The sequence below is a fragment of the Erythrolamprus reginae genome, chromosome 2, assembly GCF_031021105.1.
Source record: "Erythrolamprus reginae isolate rEryReg1 chromosome 2, rEryReg1.hap1, whole genome shotgun sequence".
NCBI lineage: Eukaryota > Metazoa > Chordata > Lepidosauria > Squamata > Dipsadidae > Erythrolamprus > Erythrolamprus reginae.
Window position 1 is genome coordinate 208,788,805 of NC_091951.1, and position 12,436 is coordinate 208,801,240.

General features: G+C 38.4%; 1 protein-coding gene across 2 annotated transcripts in view; it reads right to left on the minus strand.

The window, feature by feature from the left end:
* The window catches only part of LOC139161885 (A.superbus venom factor 1-like), a 100,723-nt gene that overhangs the window by 62,338 nt on the left and 25,949 nt on the right, over positions 1–12,436 (minus strand). For both annotated transcript variants that reach the window (XM_070741581.1, XM_070741580.1), the window contains exons 4-10: positions 10,956–11,026; positions 10,635–10,720; positions 9,670–9,752; positions 8,619–8,709; positions 7,734–7,836; positions 5,621–5,741; positions 290–405 (exon numbers count right to left, since the gene is read on the minus strand). In XM_070741581.1, the coding sequence (XP_070597682.1) occupies positions 290–405; positions 5,621–5,741; positions 7,734–7,836; positions 8,619–8,709; positions 9,670–9,752; positions 10,635–10,720; positions 10,956–11,026 (671 nt within the window). The remainder of the gene's footprint in view (positions 1–289; positions 406–5,620; positions 5,742–7,733; positions 7,837–8,618; positions 8,710–9,669; positions 9,753–10,634; positions 10,721–10,955; positions 11,027–12,436) is intronic.

Below are 12,436 nucleotides of genomic sequence, written 5' to 3' on the forward strand. Positions count from 1 at the left end.
CTGTTTCCAGGGTGTCCCAATGGGCCAGATCTAAACACCTCATGGGCCGGATCTGGCCGACGGGCCCTGAATTTGAAACCCTTGTTCTATGCAGATACATTACAGCAAAACATCCAATGTATAAATACCAATCAATCCATCAATTTACACTGACAGAGTCAACCCAGAAATAAGCTTAAGCCTCCACATGATCTTGAACAATGGACAGTTCTTCAGAAACCCAATAAAGTGGGTGAAGATATTTCTGAGGTGGTTCTTTGACAAAATAGGAGACCTCAGTTTCTATTACCATCAGTTCATATGGCATTCCTGGCTTGAAATATTTGGGAGTTTTTGTGAAGAAGATCTGATAGGGAGATGTCACAATATGAATGCTGCTTAGTTCAGTCACTACCATATCACTGCCTGCAAAACAAAAAGAAGGAATGCAACTTAAAATAGGAAATCAAGCTGAGAAATGCAGAGAAAAATCCTGACTATTAGTTTCAAACACTATTACTTTCAAACTAATAAACCCAGTACTTTCAGGGTGTGCACGTTCTCTCCAGTGGTGGGCTGGTAGCCGGAACGTCTAATTGGGCTTGCCTCTGCAGCTCTGGAGGTACCATGAGTTTGAGCAGAATTATGCTTCCACGCCTGTGCAGGTAGCAAAATTGTGCACGCTGACGCAGCGTTCCAGTCAGGTTTTTGCTTCCGTATATCCATGGAAGCAAAAAACGTCACCAGAACACAGCATAATTCCATGGAAGCATAATTCCGCTCCAGAGCTGCAGAGGTGAGCCCAATTAGGTGTTCCGGCTAGCAGCCCACCACGGATTCTCTATCAATGTTTTCTCCCCCTCCTATACCTTTTCTTTGTAGAAAACAACGTTGCATCATATTATGTGCTGATTGTAAGTTTTATTATCCTGTCATGGTCTTAAGAAGTTAGAAAAATTAATAGCAATAGCATTTAGATTTATATACCGCTTCACAGTGCTTTACAGGCCTCTCTAAGTTGTTTATAGAGAGTCAGCATAACAATCCAGGTCTCATTTTACTGACCTTGGAAGGATGGAAGCCTGAGTCAACCTTGAGCCTGCCAAACTGCTGGCACTTGGTGATCAGAAGAAACTTGCAGTACTGCACTCTAACCACTGTGCCACCGAGGCTCTTTAAGGTGGAAGGTGATCGTTTATAAATATAAAATTAACATATTAAAACTTCAGAAGATGTGAAGTGGAGATTTATTAATACATTGTTTTATTTTGTGTCTTTGAGGCCAGACATACTGTTTCCCTTAAAATGCTTCAAAAATAAAGCCTGAATGTATTTCCACACAAGACTATACATTTAAAACTGCTTGAAGAAAATTGACCAATAACAAAAAAAATTGAAATTGAAAATTGAAATTTGACAAAAGTGATGTGAAATATTAGCATTGTAACTTTTCTCCAGTTATGCCCCTGATAGAAGTTCAATATTTTCCAGAGATTTTAAAGCATTTCAAAGAGATGACTAAATGCAAATTTATAAATGACTGATTTACAAATGGAGAAATAACTTCTGATATAGAGAAAAGGCAGAGATCTAATGCACTCTTCAGAGGCAGCCCCATGTAGAGAGCGTTGCAGTAGTTGAATCTCGAGGTGATAAAGGTATGAGTGACTGTGAGCAGGGACTTCCTGTCCAAATAGGGCCAAATAGGGTAAACCTGGGCAAACGCCTTCCTTGCCACAGGTGATATTCTAAAGTCAGCTATGGATCGAGGAGGATGCCCAAGTTGCAAACCCTCTTTGAGGGGGGTCAATAATTCCCCCCCCCAGGGTAATGGATGGACATATGGGATTGTCCCTAGGAGGCAAAATCCACTCCGTCTTGTCAGGATTGAGTTTGAGCCTGTTGACACTCATCCAGACCCTAACAGCCTCCAGGCACTGGTACATCACTTCCACTGCTACACTGAGTGGACACAGAATAGAGATGCACAACTGGGTGTCATCACCCACAACTGGGTGTCATCAGCGTGCTGATGACACCTCACTCCATGTCCTTGGATGATCTCACCCAACGGTTTCATGTAGATATTAAATATCAGGGGGAGAGGACTGACCCCTGAGGAACTCCACAAGGGAGAAACCTCGAGGTCAACCTCTGACCCTCCACTAACACCAACTGCGACCAACTGGAGAGGTAGGAGGAGAACCACCATAAAACAGTGCCTCCCAAACCCTCCAGCCGTTGCAGAAGGATACCATGGTCGATGGTATCAAAAGCCGCTGAGAGGTCAAGAAGCACTAGGATAGAGGATAAACCCCTATCACGGGCCCACCAGAGATCATCCATCAGCGTGACCAAAGCAGTTTCCGTGCTGTAGCTGGGCCTGAATCCTGATTACTGAGGACCTAGATAATCGGCTTCTTCCAAGGACTGCTGGAGCTGGAGTGACACCACCTTGTCTACAACCTTCCCCATAAAGAGAAGGTTGGAGACGATGGTAGTTATTAAGTATGGCTGGGTCCAGGGAAGGCTTCTTGAGGAGGGGGCACACAAGTGCCTCCCTGTGGGGAGCTGGGAAGGACCCCCCCCCCTCAGAGAAGCATTGACAATCTCCTGGACCCAGCTCTGTTTCACCTCCCTGCTGGCCGAAACCATTTCTCTAGATGTCTCTTCTGGCATTTCAACACCCAGAGTTCTTTATACTTAAATTTTCTGCATTGCCACAACCTTTTATCTCTCTGGCTGTTCTCCCTCTCTATCCCTCTTCCCCCTCTCACAAAACGTCTTTGAATCTTATAAGTAAAATTGTCAATCCCTTCTTTTTTGTATTCACTTTTCACCCTTTATTACTATTACTGTTTTCAGTACATTCAATATCATCACTATTGTCAATATATTATGAATATACTGACAATACAGATGATATTGAATGTACCGAAAACATTTGTTTGTCCGGTCCCTTTGTTCTTTCCCCTTTAAGTTTTAAGTTGCTTTAAAAGTCACTTCTATCAGCAAAAGTCACCAACCTTGTAATAATTCCTCCATATCTGTCTCTCCTGCACAGTGCTTATATCTTCTATCTCCAGATGACAACCCTCAATACACAAAATGATCCTTTCGATGCATGGCCGCCATGGCTAAAATGGCTGGAACAGCTTGTTCTCAGCTGAGGGCTCTGGGCTGGGTTCCTGTGGGATATGCCAACCCCAAACAGAACCCAGCGGTGTCCCTCTTCTTCCCTGCCCCTCCAGGGGACTTCTGGGGTCAGTTCCATAAGAACCGGACCCCCTCCACAGACAACAGTAATTCTAGGTTCCCGCAGAGCACGGAGAACTCCATCCCACCACAGCATTTGGCCATGCCCCTCTCCCAGGTTCAGTGATTTCTTATAGAAGATTGCAACTCCACTTCCTCTACAGGTTACATGACCAGATCAATAAACATGATTATTATTATTATTTATTATTATTATTTATTAGATTTGTATGCCACCCCTCTCCGTAGACTCGATATAGTCTCTTACTGTGATAATGTAGTTGAGAAAGGATGCATTTAGCCATGTTTCACAGATAAATATAATGTTGAATTTAGAAGTTTTTAGTAAGAGGAGTTCAGGTATTTTGTTAATAATGCTTCTTGAATTCATTAGTTTGCATTTAAGATTATCAGAGGTTGATATTGAGGAAGTAAGGCGGGGTGCATAGCTAGTTTTGGTTCATGGGCGGTTGGTTTCAGTTGAAGGTAGATTGGAAGTTAGAATGGTTTTGGGTGATGGTGGTTGGATGGTTGGATGGTGGATTGTGGGTCTTAGTTTTGATGCAGCCAGTACGGTAGTCAATGTACAAGTCAGTTTGTCCTTGGTCTTGACGTTTTTTGAGATCTGCTCGGAGTTTGCAGGATTGGATTCATTGTAATATGGATAAGTCAGGCTTTGAGTGAATTTTTTTTGGGTTGGAATCATTTCTGTTAATAGAGTTAATAGTAGAAAATGAATTTTCGTTTGCTGAGTTAATTTTTGCAAATTACTCTACAGATTTGAGGGGCCACTGAACCATCACTATATTTAAACTCAGGGCCATCTCTAGAAACTTCAATGATTTCTTCAGCAAGAAATTTTGATGCAATAATATTGCGAACCTGATATATATCAGGTTCATTTGTGACTTCAAGCCCAAATAGAATAGCATTATTATGTTTTTGTTCCTGTTCAAGGGTGTCTTTGATGAGTAAGGATTTATTGTTTGGATAGTTGGTAGATTGTTGAGGTAGTGGTTGCTGTGGGTGAGCATGTGGTTGAGGTAGTGGTTGTTCAGCTAGTGATTGAGGTAGTTTATTTATTTATTTGATTTTTATATTTTTTATTGTTGTATTGGAGTATGATTTTGAGCATTTGAATTTCCATTTATCTGTGCTATATTTTTTTTTATCCAAACATGCGAAGCATTCTTCTATGTGTCCTTCACTGTGTGCTTCCATGGAATCTATGTATTCTTTTTGTGATGTTATGGTTGTTTCTAGGGTTTGGAATTTATTAGACATGGTAATTAGATCATTCAGTTTAGGTAGACATGATGGACAGAAATGAAGAAATGTGGTAGCTTTTTGTAGGAAATTGGTTACCTTTTTGTTTATTTCCAGGCAGTTATTGTGGACATAAATTGGGCATATGCGGCATTTATTGCATTCTTCTTTCTCTTTGGTGGTTTTGTTACATTTGTAGCATATATCATCTTTGGTAGAGGTATCTTCCATTTCAGGATGTTTGATTGTTGAGGTTTTTTAATTTTTCGCTTGGCATGGTTAATAATCAAATAATGGTTGACAAAAGATCAAAATAGTGGCTAACAGATTTGTTGGTTAGTAACAATAATTCATCAGATGAATTAATTAATATCAATAGCTAATCAAGTTAGTTGATAAATATCAATAATCAGTCTAATCAGCCAGTATAATAATCAATCAGTCTAATCAAGCCAATTAATTATTATCAATAAATAATGCAATTAATTAGTATTAATAATCAATTAATATCAACAATCAAACATGAATATCCAGTTAATTAATTAAAGTAATTAATATATAGTTAATTAATATTACCTAACCAAGTCAAGTGATCAATCATACCAGTAAAGTATCAGATTAATAAAAGTCAAATAATAGTATAATTTATCTAAAGTTATACAATGCCTGACTAATGCCTGAGTTATTAATTGCTCAATTGAGTTGAAATAGACAGTAAAATGTTATAATGAGAAATGATGGTAGGAAGGAATATTGGCTGAAAGACAACTGGACTTCCAGATGATCGTGTAGGTGAAAAATGTTGCAAGGTTTGGAATACTGAAAAAGGTTTGGTAAATGTTGATACAGGCTGAAATACTTTTTCAGAATAGCTTTACTTGTTTGTTTATTGGTAATTCTGGTTCAGGAGGGTCATTAAGTTTTAGTAATTAAGTAGTAGAGATTTGAAGTACAATTTGACTTGATGCTAGATCCTAGGCCTTTGGAATTTTTTGCTTTATTGTTTCATTGCTGGGATTGGAATATTTTCAGTCCCTGGTATTTAATATTGTAGTCTGTTAATTTTTAAAGTGTTTGTATTCAAAGAAAGAATTTATTCTCTTCTCCCATCCCTGCTCACCTGATTCTGTTATCACGGTTACAGATACATACAGAGTATTCCCAACAAGCTCATTGAGATTTGGAAATCGGGAACGTAGTGTATGTCTTTCTAGTGTTGCATCCCCATCCCCTTCAATAATCTGTAAATAAATGAAAAATAATTAAAAACAAGGAAGGAAATCAATTGGTCTGCCACAATGTAGAATAAGGAAGATGACCTTGATGGAGTGATGCAAACTCTTTGGCAAAAGCAGCAAGGGGTAAAATGTTTTAAGCCCAAAACATCTTACACACTCCCTTATCCTCAACCAAGATCAACCCCTCATTAGCTACTACCTTCAAACCACCATCGCCCACAACCATCCTAACTTCCAATCCATCACTACTCAAAACCAACTCTCAATAAACCAAGACTAGGTATGCACGCCCCTTACTTCCTCAACAACATCCACTGCTAATCTCCAATATAAACTGATGAACTCAAGAAGCATCATTAATAAAATACCTGAACTCCTTCTCTTACTACAAACTGCTAAATTCGACGTCATATTTATCTGTGAAACATGGTTAAATGAATCCCTCCCAGACTCCGTTATCACAGTAAGTGACTATCAAGTTTACCGTTCTAACTGTGAATCCCACAGAGGAGGTGGAGTTGCAATTTTCTACAAGAAATCACTCAACCTTAAAAAAGTGCAAGTTAAACAAGAACTTTATCTTCCTGAAACCATCATCTGTGAACTGACTTTAGATACCACACTTCGCTTCTTTCTATGTTATAGAGCTCCAGATTATGATATCACATACGCGAACAAACTAACCTCACTACTAACATGGGCAAGCTCCCACCCTCATCCTCTTATATTGCTTGGAGACTTAAACCTTCCATATATAAATTGGATCCTAAACGAATGTTCCACTGAACCCATACATTCAACCCTTTACAATGCCATTACTAGCTTAGGACCAGATCAACTAATTACTAACAACACTAGACTTAACAATTGTCTTCACCTCATCTTCTGCAACAGTCTACACTCAATTTATGGACTACAAATAAAAGAACCCTTTTCTAACAGTGACCATAGCATGATTGACTTTTACCTAAACATACACCCTCACAAAAACCATCTTAACGAAAGGACAACCAACTATAACCTCAAAAAGGCCAATTATGACCTCATCGAAGCCTACCTCTCACCTCTCGACTTGCACACAATTTTCTCTGATTGCATCATTACTGAAGACCACTACAATATGTTTTAACTTGAAATCCAAAATATACGAACCACTAATATTCACCAAAACTCAGAAAAGCAAATTACTCATAAAAATAAGAAAGCTCCAAACCAAAAAAAGAATTCTTTGGCACAAAAATAAAGCAGGCCATGTTTCAAACTTTAAAAGTCGCTATAAAAATTTGTGTCACCAAATAAAGACTGAATGTACCAATTATCACATCATCCAAGAAGAAAACCTTCCACGGACAAAGTCTACTCGTGCCTTCTACAACTTTGTTAACAATAAACTCAAAGACTATTTAATACCACCGACAATGCTGCTACCCTTCAAAAAGACCTTGACCATGTAGCAGAATGGTCTAAAACCTGGCAACTTCAAATCTCCACCACTAAATGCTGTCTTACACATTGGTAAAAAGAATCAGAATACTAAATATAAACTTGGAGGAATTGAACTCATTGATAACCCTCAAACTGTCAAAGACCTTGGAGTACTCATATTCAATGACCTAAGTCCTAGAGCCCATTGCAACAACATTGCCAAAAAGGCTTTAAGAGTTGTTAACCTAATCCTTCACAGCTTCTTCTCTGGTAATTTTGAACTGCTAACAAGAGCTTACAAAACATTTGCCAGACCAATCCTAGAATACAGCTCGCCTGTATGGAACCCACATTGCATATCTGACATCAACACAATTGAGAGAGTCCAGAAATATTTCACAAGAAGAGTCCTTCATTCCTCTTCTCACAACCAGGCTTGCAAAATTCTGTTACTATAGCCAACCTCAATAATGGTAGCTTAGCTTTCTAGTGGAATTGTTCTATCTAATAGATTTGGCACACAACCCACAAGCACACTCCTATATGCAAAAAATTCCTGTTACATTTTACCGGAATTCTTGTGAGTGACTCTGGAATGCTCTTTTTAACATCATCTATTATCACTCCAAAGAGGACAAAGGCCACACCTTCCACTTTCTTTCCATAAAAATACCTGTAATGACACAATTATACATCTTTGCTTTTTCTACTGATCTCCTTTGACACAAGTGGGGTACATCAGTGAGGGCATTGACCAATTTCTCATTGCTCCTTATTTTCTCAGCTATACTCATTCAGGCTTCTTCCTCCAAAGCCTTTGTCTCTTCTGATGCTCAAGGTGGGCAGGAGAATTTGAGGTGGGGGTTGTTCCTTCATCCTTTGCCCATTTTATTTTCTGATTTCTAAATGTATACAGTACTTCACCATTCTCTTCATTCCAATACTCAAGATAGCTTGCAAAAATGAAAAGTATAGAGTAGAAAAGATACCACAATTAAAGCCTTAATACAGTTGAAATCAATCATTAAAATAACGAAGAGATTGCTTATTTGTAATTTGTAACATATTTGTGATTTCCTAAGTAGTGGGAAAATGGGATTAGGACATTTTTTATTATTATAATTTCCTTGAATTTGATTACTCTCTCTCTCTGATCTTCTCTATGACTGGGCTACCACCCTACCCTTGACACTAAAAAGATGTAGTATTAAAGCTATAAGTGATAATTGGGTTTGATATCATAACTTATTTATAAGTACTCAGACTAATAAAGCTAAATAAAGACTATTTTGTAATATTGTATTTTTGAAATAAATTTCAAGTAAATATGTTCAGATCAGGACTAATACCCAAATCTTATTTTTCTGAATATTATGATCCAAAGGAAAATCCTTTTCATGCAGATGTCACTCAGTGCCAAAATAAATTGCTTTAGTTACTCATAAACAAGCACACCTTGCAGAGATAGACACTTGGAAATTTTTATTGCCATCAATGTAAAGAAACTTCTCTGATGGTTGCAGACGGACTTCAAAGCTTGGCAACACTACAGAAAAAAAAACAGGTGAAAGGGTAGAAATCTATCTCTGACAGAGGATGTATCTGCTGAGTTTAATTCGATTCATTCATTCATTCATTCATTCATTCATTCATTCACTCACTCACTCACTCACTCACTCACTCACTCACTCATTCATTCATTTAGATTTATAAGCCACCCTTCTCCTCATGGATTCAGGTGAATTACAAGGATAAAATAGACACAGTAACAATAAATACAATTATTTATTAATTGGATTTCTATGCCACCCCTCTCCGAAGAATCCACTATAAAAAAATAATCAATCATCCCTCTTTCATACTAATGGCCAGAGTAAAACTGTCACTCACAGTCCCCAAGCTTGCCAGCACAGCTGTGTTTTAATGCCTTTCGAAAGGCAAGGAGAGTGGTGGTGATGCAGAGCTCCAGGAGTAGTTGGTTCCAAAGGGCCGGGACCTCAACAGAGAAGGCTCTCCGCCCTCTGGAATCAACTCCCCTTGGAGGTTCATATTGTCCTCACCCTCCTAGCCTTTTAAAAGGCTTTAAAAACACAGCTTTGTAGGCAGGCCTGCGGCCATTGAGCAATTAGATCTTGCTCCAGCCAGTAGAGCATCAGTGGAATGCATGAGTGATGGATGAATGCTTTTTAATATTTTGGGGTTTTATATTGTATCTTGTTTTGTCTTTGTACACTATCCTGAGTCCACTGGAGAAGGGCGGTCTATAAATTCAAATAATAAATAAATAATAAATAAATAAACCCTGTGAAGTTGAGAGAGAATGACTGGCCAAGGCCATCCAGCTGGCTTTCATTGATAAGACTATAGTAGAACTCAGTCCACTTTCTAGCCTGGTACCTTAACCATTAGACCAAATTGGCTCTCATAACTTTCCAGGAGAGATTATTGAAGGAGATAAAACCCAGGACCAAAAAAATATATGTTGAGCAGAAATGATCCTTCTTACCATATTCTCTGACATCAAAATATGCAGTATAGCTCTCCTCTGGTGAATGTTCATACTTAGCCACAGCCTTCCATGTCCCAAAACTATAGAAAGAAAGAAGAGATTTTTCATTGCTTTGGCTTTACAATCATTTTATTACAAAAGAGAATAAAGAATAATAGATTTAGGAGTAGGGGTGGTTTGGACCGCTTTGGGTGAACCAGATGTTAATTTTAATTGGGTTCGCTGAACAGGTTTTTCCAAGGACTGCCTAACCCTGCTCACCCACTCCTAGGAGTCTCCACGTGGCCCATTTTAGAATAGAATAGATCTTTGGTGCATATCTTTGGTGTAAAAGATGAAGAAAAAGCCTGTTTCAAAAATCTTCAGATTCAAATATGTAGCAACTGAAATGTGACTCTTACTTCTGCAACTAATTTAATTTAATTGATTTATGTGCTCCACAATCCCATGGAACTCATTAATTTCTTAATTAATTCTCATTAATTTCTAACTAATTTATTCTTACTCATTGAACTTAAATGGTGGTGATGTAATTGCATCTATTATTTGTCCAATCAATTTCACAGAATATGCTGCTCCAGGATTTCCAAAAAACCCCCAAAAAACCAAGAGGAAATAGAAATGTGATGGATAAATGCAAAATATCAAACTTGGATTTTTCTTACTTTAATAATCGATCTGAAAAGCAAATTAAAAGGGAACATACAATACAGCTTTATTCTATAACCCAGTGTTTCCCAACCTTGGCAACTTGAAGATATTTGGACTTCAACTCCCAGAATTCTCCAGCCAGCGAATGCTGGCTGGGGAATTCTGGGAGTTGAAGTCCAGATATTTTCAAGTTGCCAAGGTTGGGAAACACTGCTATAACCAGTCTTTAATAGTTGAATGTTTTTCCCCCATCAGAGTTTAACCTTGTTTTCAAAACAGGTTGCCTTAGAATAATGTCTATGTTAAATTACCTGGCATGTTCTGATAAATTGTAAGGCTGGATCAAGGATGAAGATGGGTTGATTGGATTAGAACTGACAACAATGCCTTGTGGAGTCTGGGCACCAGGAAATAAAAAACAGGTGTGTTGAAAAAAATACTTGTTGCATATTTTTTCCAGCTGGAATATTAGATTTTCTGTGTGATGACATAATATAGAGAGCAAATGCAACCCAGCAGGTGAGTTTTTTAAGGTTACATCTTATAACGTAGTACACAGCACAGGTACTAGGTTATAAAATGAATCAACAGCCACTATATTAATCATACAGGATTGCAGACACAATTCTCACCTGAAACTCGACAATCACAGTTTTGTCCATCCTGTGCATGTTGTGATCCATAGAAAAGACACGATATCGCACTAAGAAAAAAGAGACTAACTGTAATTTGTGATAGTATTCAGAAGATATTTGCTTGCATTGTGCTAGTCTGTGACTATTATAAAAAATTGATTGAGGTTCTTGCATCCTAAAAAAAAGTATTGTCATAAATTGTCTGATATTTTGTACCTGTGAACTTTCCACATGATTCATACAGCAAATAAAGATTCCTGGAACACTTTTATTACCAAGAGTATAATTTACTGAGCTAACAAGGATACGGAAGTAGCAAAGCCAATACTAACATTTTTACATGCAAACAGCATATTTAAACGTTCCCCTTTATTCCATCCAATCAGTATGGTCAGTTCTGTTCAATTTGTTTTGCTCGTGGAGTTTCCACCTAGTAGACTTTCTCAGCAGATGACCTTGGTTCTCAGTGCTCTTTTGCATTATTTTCCCTCCCATTATGCCTCCCCTGCATTCCAATCTATTCCTTCCCCCCATTCTTCTTATCTGGCTGTAAGCAGGTTTACAAAGTGAGCCAAGTCCCAACAGCAGCATCCTCAGGCACTTTAAAGGCTAATGGGTTTATTCTGGTGTAAATTTTTCTAGATTATTTCAGTCTGGATTTCCTGTAACTGAGACAAAAACACCATCTAGTTTTTCAAAGGAAAGCTAAAGAAAAGACCTTTCTAGAAAAGGTCTTCAAGATTACATATTTAAAATGTAAGAAATTTTCTTAAAGAAACATACAGTAGTAAGAATTGGCTCAACCTATCAGGAGACCTTTTAACTAAAATTGAGGGGGGAAGGTGACCAATCTTTAGGATCTCCAGGGCCTAATTCCAAGCAAAAAACAACAACAAAACCCTAGAAAGCAAGGCAAATAACTAAATAAGGATGGGAAGAAAGACAAACTCAAACACCAAATAGGAGACATAGGAAGAGCACCCAAAATCAGGCATAAAGATTTCAAGTGCCTATATACAAATGCTCAAAGTCTGGGGAACAAACAGGGTGAACATAAACTATTAATACACAAAGGTAAATATGACATAGTTGGAGTAACAGAAACTTAGTGGGACAAAACTCATGACTGGAACATATTGATATGATACAAAAAAACAAAACCCCAGAAAAGAGAAGTTGGAGTAGCACTGTATGTAAAGCACCACTATATTGCTACAGAGTTGCATGAAACCAAAGATGAAAACCTCCCAGAAGGGACCGTTCACTGCCTTGAGGCCGGTGGCGTTTGCGGTGGTGGTGGGAGTATGACGGAGTCGGCGGCATTGTTAGGGAATTGGGGGTTTGTGTAGGAGGTGCCTGCTCATAATGCGCCCCCCCCCATTCCCAGCATACCCCGAGCATGTTGCAGGGGCATGACGTGTTTTCCGGAGGTGGGTGGCTTCTCCCATATAAAGATGGACGGAGCATCACTCACCCAC